At 35.8% G+C, this 14,554-nt stretch overlaps 2 protein-coding genes across 2 annotated transcripts; both read left to right on the top strand.

Moving 5' to 3' along the window:
- Window positions 1-2,956: 2,956 nt before the first annotated feature.
- On the top strand, window positions 2,957-5,561 carry LOC125253024 (C-type lectin domain family 17, member A-like). The gene is made up of 5 exons (XM_048166757.1): window positions 2,957-3,187; window positions 3,276-3,569; window positions 3,724-3,851; window positions 4,759-4,865; window positions 5,329-5,561. The coding sequence occupies exons 1-5, from the start codon at window positions 3,001-3,003 to the stop codon at window positions 5,456-5,458; spliced, it is 846 nt and encodes a 281-aa protein (XP_048022714.1). The 5' UTR covers window positions 2,957-3,000; the 3' UTR covers window positions 5,459-5,561.
- A 2,596-nt stretch (window positions 5,562-8,157) lies between these two features.
- On the top strand, window positions 8,158-8,965 carry LOC125252317 (CD209 antigen-like protein D; the record flags this gene model as incomplete). The annotated part of the gene is made up of 4 exons (XM_048165500.1): window positions 8,158-8,278; window positions 8,422-8,549; window positions 8,654-8,751; window positions 8,854-8,965. Coding segments are annotated over 4 exons (459 nt in total), but the record flags the coding sequence as incomplete, so codon positions are not given.
- Between the last annotated feature and the right edge of the window lie 5,589 nt (window positions 8,966-14,554).

The raw sequence follows: 14,554 nt of genomic DNA, 5'->3' as shown, positions 1-14,554 counted from the left end.
CTATAAGGGCCCGAAGATCACAGGCGTCCAGTAAGGTTTTACGGCCTTGACCCTTACGCACCGAGATTGTTGCAGATTCTCTGAATCTTTGGATGATATTATGCACTGTAGATGATGATAACTTCAAACTCTTTACAATTTTTCTCTGAGAAACTCCTTTCTGATATTGCTCCACTATTTTTCGCCGCAGCATTGGGGGAATTGGTGATCCTCTGCCCATCTTGACTTCTGAGAGACACTGCCACTCTGAGAGGCTCTTTTTATACCCAATCATGTTGCCAATTGACCTAATAAGTTGCAAATTGGAATGTGTAGCTCTTTTTTGGAATGTGTAGCTCTCATGAAAACCAAAATGAGCCAATATTTGGCATGACATTTCAAAATGTCTCACTTTCAACATTTGATATGTTATCTATATTATATTGTGAATAAAATATAAGTTTATGAGATTTATAAATTATTGCATTCCTTTTTTATTCAGTGTCCCAACTTTTTTGGAATCGGGTTTGTATATATATATATATATATATATATATATATATATATATATATATATAAACAAATGATTTTAACAATCTAGCAAAGACTGTGAAGTTGAACTGAAAAAATGAACATGAATTTCACAATGTCATCATCTTGTGAGCTTTAGTGGAGTCAACAAATTTGTCTTTACACGTTAGCCAGACATTTTGTGCTACTTGATTGAGAAACTTATATAACTGCACTCTTGCATGAATGTACATTATTTGAAACATATCTCAAAAGCACTATTAATATTTTTAGTGGTAAAACATTTGAATTCAAAAGAAAAAAAAAGTACATCTTAAAGTGAAACCTTTAACCTGCTGTGCTAAAAATACTTTAGAGGAAGTGAAACTAATAAGTGGTTTCTGTCGCTAAGAGATATTTTCTCACATAAGATGTCTTAACTATATATCACAGCATATTTACATGCTCATGTCAGGTGGGCATCAGTTAGCCTACATTTTAAAACCTTTATGGCAACAATATAGCAAAATTTTATTTTGACTATGGCAACATTTTTATTAAAAAATATTTATTTGAATAGGACAACATTTGTATTTTAAAACCTTTATTTTAATATGGCATGACACTTCATTTTACAACATTTCTATGATTAAATCGCTGACTCCTCCCCATCAGCCAATCACTTTACTCCATAGCAACGAGGTCAACCCCGCCCTTATTCTTAGCTTAAAGGTCCCGTTTTTCGTGGGTTTTTGAAGCTTTGATTGTGTTTATAGTGTGCAATATAACATGTGTTCATGTTTCGCGTGTAAAAAAACACAGTATTTTTCACATAATTTACTTATCTGTATACCGCTGTTTCCACTGTCATAAAAACGGGCTGATAACTTCCTTGTTCTATGAAGTCCCTCCTTCAGAAATACGTAACGAGTTCTGATTGTGCCAGCGGTTCCTGTGTTGTGATTCGACAGCAGTTTAGCGCTCCTTGCCCGGAAAGGTCACGCCTCTTACCATAACGTGGAGATGCACGCGCTCAGTGTTATTGTAATGTCTTTAATTTTACCCTATCAATTTGAGCCGGAATCAGACCCGGTGATTGGACTGCGGGATGAAAATAACAGCGTTTCGACGACATGGCGACAAACACACTCTACAAACGCAACTCTTGCGTATTCCTGTGGGCGGAGGTTAGTCAAAAAACTGTTTTAGTGACGTCATTAAAGAAGGAAGTAGAGGGATGTAGTCCAAACTGGCCGTTTGATGTAGGCGACTTCTGTTAAATAAAATATCTCGCTTGGCATTGAACTTTGAGCTTTAAAATTTTACAGATTTTATTTATACTCTAACAACAACATTACACACTAACTAAAGTTTGAAACATGGGATCACGAAGAACGGGACCTTTAAGACTTCAGTCTATTCCTTAGTAAAAGTTTGTCTCAGCAGCTTTGTGAATAGGTTTTAAGAGAAAACTCTTAGCTAAGAACTTTTACTGCTATTTAGGAGAACTCTTAGTGGTAAGATAAAATGTTTTGTGAATACGGCCCACATATGTAAATTTTAATCCTCCCAAAAAAATGCTAAAAAATAAACATGTGAGTGCGTATTATAGACTAAATAACATGTTACTGCCAGATAGTGCTGTTGCCACACTCTCTCCTATTGCGGTCTTTCATTTTGAAATTAGCTGATGATCAATAAAATGCAGGTCATATTTGTTGCTTTAAGTGACACATTTATGTGGCCAAGTGTAAATGGAATTGTTTTGATAAATCAGAAAGCCATTTGATCAGTAAAAACGCATGAAGTGACCAGGTGTAAACAGACCCAAAGAGAGCCTGGGTGGATGTCAAGATTTTCTGTTAATATTATATGTTAAGTTTTGTGGTGTGTTATTTTTATTCAAAATGCCTGATTGCACATAATTAACATAATTAACAGCCTCATTGAATTAATAAAGTTCAAAACTTTTCTTGAAGCCTTCTTTAGTGTTGCATATTTTAACCTTTAGATGCACTAATATCAGATCAATTTTGTTCTCCATTTCTGACCAATAAGTGCAAGAATACACGAGCATAGCAGCCAGTTTATGCAATGGAAGAACAGTCTTTAACCACAATTAAGGGTAACACTTTATTTTGATGGTCTGCTTAAGACATTCTACTGAAGTATCTTTTTTTTTTCCACCCATAATCCAAGCTAATTCGTTACACTGTACAACAACATTAAGTGTAATTTAATTTTTATGTTTAATAAAGATACATTGTTCTACAATTCACATTGTAGAGAAAGTTGTAAAAAGTTTAAATTATATTAATATTGAAGGGTTAACTTACAAGATGAAGGGGGAAAGAAAGAAGAAAAAAGCAACTTTGATCTGTATCCTTCACCAAAACATTTTTTATATAAGCAGACAGGAAATGACTGCTCAGTGCGGTCACAGTGGTGTAGTTCACGTTCAGCTAATAAAAGCATCAGTGCACAGCAGCGTCCACACGAGCAACTCACACAATGGACTCCAAAAGACCGAAAATCTACAAGAGGACTCACGGCAATAGTAGCGCTGAGATACAAGAACTGGACAGAGAAGATGGTGAGGAGATGATCACTGATGCCAACAGAGACACAAAGAATCATGACGTCAGGACAGAGACAGAGAACTCAGACACCGCCATATATCAAACACTTCAACACTCAGGTACTAAGACTTATTTCATTACAGTAACATAACATTCAATTCAAATGAGTGTTTGAGAAATATTTATCTTCATATCTGTAATTTACAGGAAGTGTTTGTGTGAGGATCAGAAGCTCCAGAGCAGCTCCAGTGTGTTTGGTGCTGCTGTGTGTTCTTCTGCTGACTGCAGTCATAGTGCTGGCCATCAAACTCACTAAAACGGTTGATGAGTTTTACATCAAGTACCAAAACATCACAGAAGAGATAAATGAGTTAAGAAAAAGAAAAACAATCTTGAAAGAGAATACTACAAATTTATCAAATTATAATAAAACCCTGAATACAGAAAAATTGACATTACAGAAGGAGATGAAAGAACTGAGGCAACGGATACATAAAATAGGTAAAAAAAACAACAACATTACACTAAAACTACACAACTATTCAGTATTTAAAGAATATAGTATGTATGTTTTGGGTTACCTGTTATAAATAAGTTGTGTCAGTCAGTGTGGAAGGAAATAAAGAGCTAATTGTTGTACTGGTTGTTCTTACAGATGGATGGAGTTGCTATCAATCCAGTCTTTACTTCATTTCCTCTGAGAAGAAGAGCTGGACTGAGAGCAGAAGATACTGTACAGAGAGAGGAGCAGATCTGATCATCATAAACAACAGAGAGGAACAAGTGAGTGAAAGAGAATGATTGTTTGTGACCATACCTAAGTTTGGAGCAACAAAGGCTACGTTCACACCAAGGATGCTCAATTCTGATTTATGGCTCAGATCCAATGTTTTTGTAGAGCTGTTCACATTGTTGTTTTAAATGTGGCCAATATCAGATTCCAGTGTGAACAGATAACGGTCCTGGACTGACCCGCATGCGCAAAATAATGATAAAAAAGACATCACGCAGCACGCTGTCATATGGAAGTAAACATGGAGGACATTAAAGCAAGTGATTTCACTTATTTATTTTTAGTGTGCTATAGTGTGATTTATAGTGTGAAAAAAAGAGGAGGATGCAATAAAAGAGATAAAAGAGAAATTTATGGTAGGAGTCCTCGTGTTTTGCTTGTATATAGAGCTGTCACTGTAATACTTATGAGTTCTGACACATCATTGTCCTTCCACGTCGTGTATGTAAAACCCTTTGAAAGTGACTCCCATGAGCTCAGAATTGTGACGAATGTTGCTCTAGACTAGAGTGATGTAAAAGTCACATGAATTCTGATTTGACTGTTCAAACCGAGGTCGCACTGCAAAACATCTGATCTGTACCAGATTTAGTACCACATATGAAAGTCGGAATTGAAAAGATCAGGTTCCATGTAGTTTGTGCTGTTCACACTGTCATGACAAAAACAGATCTGAGTCACGTGAGCAAAAAGATCTGATTTGGGCTACATTTGCCTGCAGTCTGAACATAACCAAAGTCTGACAACACCTTCCTTTGTGGACATTCTGTGAGCGACGTGAAATTTGTCTGAACTGTACATCTTTGTTTGCAATGAATTTCTTGAATGAATGTATTAATTATTCGGCCAACTTAGATAACAGTTTTGCTACTTTAAGTATGTTTCTTCATTCATTAGGAGTATTTAAAACAAGTTCCAGGTGGCACTGATGTCTGGATTGGTCTGACTGACAGTGATGTGGAGAACACATGGAAATGGGTTGATGGCACCAACATGACCTCTGGGTGAGAAATCACTCCTGTAAAACTACATCCACCAAACTCGGCACAGACCTACAGTCTGTTCTGACTTAGTCTGTCAATCTATCAATATATTTCAGCCCTTTTATAACCTATCAATACAAAACCACCATAGCAACCAAGTACAAACATCCTGGAAATGCCTAAGCAACCACATAGCATGCCTTGGTAACTGATCAGAACACTTCAGATACACCGTTGCAATCATAAAGTACACTGTAGCAACCATATACAACCACCCAAAACACCATAGCAATCAACAACCACTTGATCAACTGCCTACAGTCATTCTGTATATCTGTGTGACTGTACAGCCATTAAAACAAGCTTTTAAAATGCTTTTAAACATTAAGACAAAATTAAAGTTAGTCTTGACAAACTTTATCTCACAGTTAGTATCATATCGCACAGAAAGCAGCACTGAACATCTAATGCTGATCTGTTGCAGGTTCTGGAGGGATGGAGCACCAAGTGATAGCGCTGGTGATAAGGATTGTGCCATAAATCTGCCATCAGGGTTTGCTGATTATTCATGTAAAAAAACTTTTAAATGGATCTGTGAGAAGAACACATCTTAATTTACATTGCTATAAAGGGTTGTTACAACATTTGTCTCATTTCTCTTTTTGTTCTGAAACATAGTTCTGCAAGTTTCCATGTAATAAATCATCTTTATCATTAAAACACTGAGTTCATTTATTTATGATTCTATTATATTTTGTTACTGATTCATGTGTGCAGCTCCTCATCCACCATATTCACAGTGAAAGCTGAAGTGTCCAAATACTAACATTACTGAATGTGTTTCAATAGATTAACCCTCTGGAGTCTGAGGCTGATTTGGGGCTTAGAGAAGTTTTGACATGCCCTGACATTTGTGCTTTTTTCAGTTGTTCATAAACATATAAATGACAAAAGTGTCATTACACTGTATTCAGCACAAACTAGGCTACAATAATATGTGAGGAACATGTATGTACATGTTTGTATTTTTGAAGGAATAATGTTTATGCGTGGTTATTGAAAAAACAAAAAAATTAAGTCACTGAAATAAGGCCAAAAAATTATATTAAATCTTTGTTCACAAGACTTCTGGGTATTGGAGGTTGTAGACTAGAGTTTTTGCTTCAGAATTATGTAAAAATTATGCTGCCTACTCCTTCATATAAAACAATATATTGATTTAGTTTTTGTAAGACACTTTTTGTCAAGAAACACAGTATGCGTGGAGGTGTGAATCATCATGAATAATGGGTCATTTACACCTGAGAAGACAAAAGAATCACATAATAATGACCTGAAACGACTTGCATATTAATGAGGCCTTTCAGCCAGGTAGGCTGTGAAAAAACCCCTCTGTAATAATGTCTCAGCTCATCATAAACAGCAATACTGTGAAATATTATTACAATTTAAAATAATGGTATTCTATTATATTCTTTAAAATATAATGTATTTCTGTGATGCAAAGTGTCTGAACAATTATGTTACCTCTATGGCATTTCATATAGGCTTTTAGCTTAAAAGCATGCACATTTGGAGAAATATTGATGGATTATCATATGTTTATGTCAATTTTCTATACTGAGAAGTAATATTTATTGTCATCACTATGAGTGCTGGATACTGTGTTTTCAATTCATACTTGCAGCCGGAAGGCGCTCTGTACACCTTTAGGCCACAAATTCATATAAAGAAGAAAAGGAACTAGGAACTAACTGCATGTCTTCTAGAGATCGCTAACCATGGCTTTAACATCCAAATAAACACTTTTCAAGACAATAAATACACGATTGAGACAATGCATACAAGTATTGCCTCTGAATTTGCGTCTGAATAGTGCTGGCTCCGTGGGTGTGGCCGCATTAGCGGGTAATGAGCTGAATCTCGGACTTCTGACATGGCTCTCTTTTCATACAGATTACATAAACACAGAATGTTTGTTTTTCGATTTGACTTACATGATTTAAAACCTGACATTTCAACGTTTCTTTAGACATAAGTGTCATTTTTTTTTGTCATTAGTATTCATAAGTTACAGTTCATTTTCTGAGAACTATCAGATTGGACTTTGTTCAGAGGGAGACGAGAGATCACGCATCATGTTAGTTTTCTTTATTTTACAAAAAGCACAACATTGTGTTTTTACTCTGAGTGTACACAAATAAAAGAAGACATTCTATAGTTTCAATTGATATATTACTTATGTCTGTTTTGCTGCAATGTGAAACAAATCCTGCAAAACGCGCCGGTGCATTTTCGGACCTCAGGGAGTTAAAGTTTAGTCCATCTTTAAATAAACTTTTCCTGATAATTTACTCACCCCCATGTCATCCAAGATGTTCATGTCTTTCTTTCTTCAGTCGAAAAGAAATTAAAGTTTTTGATGAAAACATTCCAGGATTATTCTCCTTATAGTAGACTTCAATGGGCACCAAACAGTTGAAGGTCAAAATTAGTTTCACTGCAGCTTCAAATTGTTCTACACAATCCCAGACGAGAAATAAGGGTCTTATCTAGTGAAACCATCACTCATTTTCTGAAAAAAATGGAAAATTATATAAGTTTTAACCATAAATGCTCATCTTGAAAGTTTATTTAAAAGTGGACTAATCCTTTAACTCAACAAATGAAGTGAGATTGGGGTGTGGCTATTTTTTTTTTCTTCTTCTTTACTTAAATTCTCTATGGTGAGGCTAGTAATGCGGAAACTTCACACTTAAGAGGAAAATAATCAACTTCAATCACTTACAAGAAGTAAGAAATGTTATTATATTGATATAAAAGGCTTAACAACATGAATACTTTTACTAGTATTGTACAAAAATATTTTAACATAAATCGTTGCTGTTTATCTGCAAAACCTTTTTTATATAAGGATATGACTGCTCAGTGCGGTCACAGTGGTGTAGTTAGCGTTGAACTCTGAAAGTATCAGTACACAGCTGTGTTTTCACACAAGCAACTTACAAAATCTGACTCTAAACGACTGAAAATGTGCAAGAGGAACAGCACAGGTATTGAGATTTATTTGATTATAACAATCAACACACATATTTTAGTCATGTGAGTAATTAAGAAACATTTATCTTCATGTCTGTGGTGTTCAGGAATTGATTCTGTGAGGAACAGAAGATACAAAAGAGCTACAGTGTGTTTGGTGCTGCAGTGTGTTCTTCTGGTCGAGGCGATCATATTGCTGGGTCTCGAACTCAGAACAAAGACTGATGAGTATGAAAACAGTGAGGACAAATACAACCAACAAAGGAACAAGGAATGTGATGAGATCCAAGGCTTGTTAAAAGAGAAAGATAAATTGGAGAAAGACATTAGCAACACGACTAATCAAAATAACCAGTTAAATGAGGAGAAAAAACAACTGTTAGCACAATTTTTGGGTAATCTTGAACTTCACTTAAACTACACAAATGTTTAGCATTAAAAAGATGCAGTGTTTATGTGGTTTATGCGGATATTAGTAAGTTTCAGTTCAGTGTGGACGAGAACAAACAACTCATAACTAAACTGGTTGTGTTACTAGATGGATGGAAGTGCAATCAATCCAGTTTATACTACATTTCCTCTGACACGAAGAACTGGGCTGAAAGTAGAGAAGACTGTTTGAACAGAGGAGCAGATCTGATCATCATAAACAACAGAGAGGAACAAGTGAGTGAAACATTGATTGACTAATTCAGATTCATGATTCATTTACTCACATTAGACGTGTGTTAGCTGACATACTACAGAAATGATTTCACTTCTATTATTAGGAGTCTTTTAAAACTAATGCTGAATTCTGGATTGGTCTAAATGACAGTGATGTGGAGGGCACATGGAAATGGGTTGATGGCAGCACACTGACCTCTGGGTGAGAAATTACTGAACTGAACTGATTAATATGATATAAATGATTATCATATCACACAGAAAGCAGCACTGAACACCTAATGCTGATATGTTGTATATGCAGGTTCTGGGCGTCTGGACAGCCCAACATGGGCAAAGAGGAAAACTGTGCTGTGCTGAATCCATTAGGGTGGTATGGTTATCCATGTGATAATGTTTTTAAATGGATATGTGAGAGAAAAAAAAGCACCTTAAAATAAAATCTGTAATGTGATGGCAAATAGAAAGCAGGTAAAAAAAAAATAGTTACATTTGTATTTGAAAAAAATAATAGTTGTACTTTTTTGTAAGCTATAAGTCCTACTGTATTAAATCATCATTATTAAATTAAGTAAATTAATTTGTGTTTCTGTTATATTTTATTGTTGCATGTGTGCAGCTTATCTGCAGTTTTCTGTCATGTTAATATGTACTCAACATAAAAAAAAACCCGACAACAACAAAAAAACTGTTCCAATATCTCAATACCACTGATATCAAAAGCAGAACTACCAAACGATGAGCTCCAACACACATCAGATCAAGAGTCTGCAGCCTCACACTAGGAACAACAGACTTATTTTAAATCTAGGCTAACGGCTTAAATCTGGCTAATATTCACATCCTAAACAACAAAAAGCATTTCCTATGATGCTGAGGAGACGGTAGAAATTTAGGGAATAGTCAGTCTTTATTTCCACAGACATGAACTGAAACCTGTGTACATCTGAGCACTTAACAAACAGCATCAGTCTGCTTTTAACCAATAATATATAAGTTTCTCAATCAAGTAGCACAAAATTTGTCTGGCTAATGTGTAAAGACAAATTTGTTGACTCCACTAAAGCTCACAAGATGATGACATTTTGAAATTCATGTTAATTTTTTCAGCTCAACTTCAGAGTTTTTGTTATGTTGGTAATATCATTTGTAATTATATAAAAAAAGAGAGCATTCAAAGGCAGAATATTTAAATCATTACTTTTTAATGGATTTGTTACAAGACTTGATCAGTTCTGGTTTCCTACAGCTAAAATATGCCACAAAGTTACTCTGAAACGCTGTGAGACATTTTGACCATAGTGGTTTTGAGTCTCGACAGCATAAGTGTAGGAGCAGAAGCTCAGAGCAGTACAGTCCCAGAACAGACACAGAACAACATTCACCATCTGAATGATTTCAATACATTATTAAAAGTTATCAAAAAAGTTGCCTTTTTATCATCTTAACAGGATATCACGTGTTCATGACCACAGTTGCAAAAACAGACCACTTCAGAGCAGTGCGGTTCACTTAAAGCAACGTCATGACTTTTTCATAATTACTGCAGCTTCAGATCCTGACACCATGTTTCATAGCAAGGCTTGAAATTGTGAGCATTTTGGTTGTGCATGCACCTGAAATTTACTCTGTGCAACCTCAATTTATTTGGAAGCATTTGTGCAAGTGAAAATAATTGTTGAGGTGTGACCTGTTTTCATTTCTCTACAAACATTGCACAGTATGTGCCTGCTGTGAGCTGATACAGTGACCGGTCCAATCTTCTATCCAAATGTTACATAACCAGTGTTGGGTGTAATGCATTACAAGTAACTTGAGTTATGTAATCAGATTACTTCTTCAAGTAACTAGTAAAGTAACACATTACTTTTTCAATTTACAACAAAATATCTAAGTTACTTTTTCAAATAAGTAACGCAAGTCACTTTTTCCACATTTATTGACTGACAGCTCTCCTGTCCCCATATTGAGAGAAATAAAGTGTTGTGTGCGCTGTGTGAACATGATGGCATTGTAGTTTTAGACTAAATGTGAACATGCATTTACTCATCTCACTTGCACGAAAACATTCAGTATTCCTCAAAATGAATAAAAACAGTGAAATGCAATCTCAGAATTTTTGCTAACCTGTAATAATAAACTATATTAAATTACACAAATATACTTTATGTATTTAATCTCAATTATTAACCAATGCCTTTGCTGCTGACCTTCAATATACCTAATTCAACCATACTCATGAGCAAAAAAAATACTTTAGATTAGATTTAGAGATAAGAGTGTTGAACTCTCTTCTCCTGTATCCTATTCTTCTTTAATCCAGAATAGCAGCACGGCTGAAAGGTTTGTTTAAGTTGCGCCCTCTACTGTACAGGTGTAAATATGCATTTCCTTCAGCCTGAAGCTTATTCATTTTACTTTTGGTGTGAAAGGGCCTTTATGCCAAAAACAGAACTTTTTTGTTGTTATTAAAAAACAAACAAGCAAGCCCAGCCCCGGTGAGAAAAAGTAACGCGAAAGTAATGTAACGCATTACTTTTCATAAAAAGTAACGAAGTAACGCAATTAGTTACTTTTTTAGGGAGTAACGCATTATTGTAATGCATTACTTTTAAAAGTAACTTTCCCCAACACTGTACATAACCGATTCAAATTTTTACATTCTTAACTTTAATACAGATTTAAGATATTAGCAATCAATCACTCCCTTTCTTTGAGCTCCTTTATCATGTTGAATGATGAAAAGAACACAGAGACATTTTGTTAAGACAAAGTAACTGTGGATCCACCAGCAAAGGAAAGAATGGCTGAAAGACTCTGAGTGGCTCCACTATGAAAATGGCACAATGCAATGCGTTCACTGTAAAGCCTGTGGGACAGAGGTTGCAGGTACCACAGAGCTCACCACTGAATCCACATGTTTTAAGCACGAGAGCTTGATTAAACACGGACAAGTGTGTGGCAAAGTATTCAGGTCAGGTTTGATTGTTGAAGCTTTTATTCTGCCCAACTGGCAGAGAGCTGAATGTGAAACTTAAATTTAAAGAAATCTGTTAATATACCATTTTGCTGGTATTCTTATTTTTTTGAAGTTGGGGGCACCAGTAGAATGAGCACTGAGGGACATTGCTGAGACACAAGAGATGAACAGAGAAATGAAGAGACGATGATTATGCCAACCTACACAGACCAACAGTATTCAGGAATGACATTCAGCATTAGCAGTTAAATGTCTGAAACCTTGAAGGCACACTTTTTGTAATTTCTTTCTTTCAAATGTTTCACCCTAAACAAAATAAATAAATAATATTTTTAATATGTTATAATGTTGTAAATATCATGAGATGAAGACTCCATATCAGTAACTTAATGTACAGTAGCTTCCTTAACCACAAAAGGTCTGGGCAACATGTATAGTCATTGTAGCAACACAGAATGGGAAAACTGTTTTTTTTTTTACTTTCTTCTATCTTTTATTAACATGTAAAGGCATGTGAAAATACAGAGAAAGAAAATTAAAATCATTTATATTTCATGGATTTGCTGCAGTCAGTCGTGTGTTCCCAACTGAATAAAGGTAGCAAAACTTCTGTTCTAAAAGCATAAACCTTTTTCATAAAAGACGTTTTGACTTTTTTTTTTCATTCTCCAAATCGAATGCAAACAAGATCACAGAAAACCATCAATTGAAACAGAGTGCACTGAAAAACGCTTGTTTAAAATACCCAGTGCAACTAGTATCAACTGTGTTTGTTATAAAAAGACTGAAACTGTAGTGAAGGAGTTGTAACGATTTGTACAGTTATTAATCAATTTATGGGTGGAATATGAATATAATAATTCATAAAGCTTTATGAATTATTATGCACATACCGACCCAAGGGGGAATTAAACATATATTGTGAATTAATTGCAATGAATTATAATCAATCACATATATGCTTAGTTCTGGTTTAATAATTATGTAGAAAACTATCAGTCCGTCCAGCAAACCGGTAAGTTATCCACAGACTATTACGACAGAAATGTTATCCTCTGGCCACGAGGATAAATTCCTATGATAGCATCCAAACGTAAAGCAAGGATATAGGATCGAAACGTTAAAGTGACCTGGCTTTGTTGAAATGAGCAAAAAGAACAATCGAGCATGAATAATGTGTTTAATATACGGAACGGGTAATACAAACTACGACTACAGAGGTTATACGTCTAAAATATATACAGAAGGTATACACATATATATACACAAGAGTGAAAATGAAGAAAAGACAGGAAAAGAAAGATGATCAAAGAATGGCAAATTACACAGTTAAACCTTTTTGAGGGAGCCAGCACAGAAATCAGTTTAAACAAATTTCAGAGGAATTATAATACTTGCTTATTGGTTCAAGTCTTTGTGTAGCAGTTTCAATGCGCCTGGCTTGGTTGGTCCTTTCCGAGAGGGTTTCTCCGGCGGGGTTTTCAAACGAGGTTTAACTGACACGTAAGATGCCAGAGGAGAAAGAAGAGAGAGAGAGAGAGTCCAAGGAGATGGTCGTCCCGGAAGGAGAGCGCGTGATGGCAGCGCTGTCGCCTGAGGCAGTTCAGGGCAGTCGAGAGACAATCGGGAGACAAAGGAGAAGGTGTGTGTTGTTGTTTTTATGGAAACCCAAGCTAACACACCTCCTGACTTGTAGCGGCCAATAGATGCACAGCACTCTTTGGCGGGCAAAGTTCCTTTGTTTGGTCTCCTAGCTGAATTTGCATACTTAATGACTATCAGATCGGATTTCGAGATGCCGTACTTTCTTCACAATATCATTAAACACATAGAAAAATGCATTTGTCAGCTATGTGACATATCTCAGTGAACCTCTTGAGTCCGGAGCTTTACGGAGAGATCAAACTTGATAGATCAGAAAGAAAGGCATATAAAAGAAGTTATGGTTTACAGACAAAATTCCTTCATTAAAATGCACACTAGCACAAATATACTCATTTAAACACTAGGAAACATGCATACACTCGAGATACATGATGGGTACATACATGGATGTGACTTGGCATAGTTACATTTTACATATACAGTCAATAATGTATGTTTGTAGGTTTTTGTATGTGTCTGTGTGTGTGTGTTGGGTGTTGGAATGTGGATCTGGCCTGTAGTCCACATGAGGGTCCCCTTTGATGTCCTAAGAGCAAGGAAATTGGGCCTCCTGTTTTACCTCGGAGGGTAACAAAGGTGTCAAGTGGGCTCATCTTTTGCAGACCGGTCGGAGCCGAGATGAGATTTTACAACCCAGTCCAGCATGCTAAAAGCGTTCTGAACATTACAAAGTTTATTGATTATCCTGATACGTGTGCATAATAATCTCACATTTAACTCCAGCAGACTGAATACGTCATCTTATGGCAAAATGAACATTCCCGGGAAACATGGGATGGACAGAGATGATGAATAAGAGATGAATATCTATGTTAATGTTGATCCTATAAACAGTTTTGGTGTCAGGACAGAAACAGAAAACTCAGACACCAAGAGACACCAAACTCCTCAACACACAGGTACTGAGACTCGTTTTATTATAACAACAACTAACTCACACATTTTTGTCACTTGAGTGTTTAAGACACATTGTCTGTCATCTTCAGAAATGGCTAGTGTGAGGATCAGAAGCTCCAGAGCAGCTGCAGTGTGTTCTTCTGCTGACTGCAGTCATAGTGCTGTGTGTCTACATCCATACAAAGAGCTCAAACTACACTGAAGAGAGAGACCAGCTAACATCCAAGAATGAAAACCTGAATGAGAGAGACCACCTAAGAAATTAACTTAAGATTTGTGTTAAGTTTCTTTACCACAAATTTCTTTATGTAGTTATTTGCTATACAGCAGAATTTTTTAAAACATGATGGAGTTGGATTGTGCTCTCAGTAACTTTCAGTGTACACAATCTATGAGTATGTTATCTGTAATAAGTTACAGACAGACATGTGTAAATGGGGATTAAAAGCTAATATCTGAACTT

This window comes from Megalobrama amblycephala, linkage group LG18, assembly GCF_018812025.1.
Source record: "Megalobrama amblycephala isolate DHTTF-2021 linkage group LG18, ASM1881202v1, whole genome shotgun sequence".
NCBI lineage: Eukaryota > Metazoa > Chordata > Actinopteri > Cypriniformes > Xenocyprididae > Megalobrama > Megalobrama amblycephala.
The sequence above is the reverse complement of the archived record's forward strand: the minus strand, read 5'-3'. Positions and strand labels throughout refer to the sequence as shown.

Coding starts and splice junctions, on each gene's coding strand:
- LOC125253024 (XM_048166757.1), top strand. CDS start 3,001: ATGGACTCCAAAAGACCGAAAATCTACAAGAGGACTCACGGCAATAGT. Junction 3,188..3,275: donor TCAAACACTTCAACACTCAG/GTACTAAGACTT, acceptor TGTAATTTACAG/GAAGTGTTTGTGTGAGGATC. Junction 3,570..3,723: donor GCAACGGATACATAAAATAG/GTAAAAAAAACA, acceptor TTGTTCTTACAG/ATGGATGGAGTTGCTATCAA.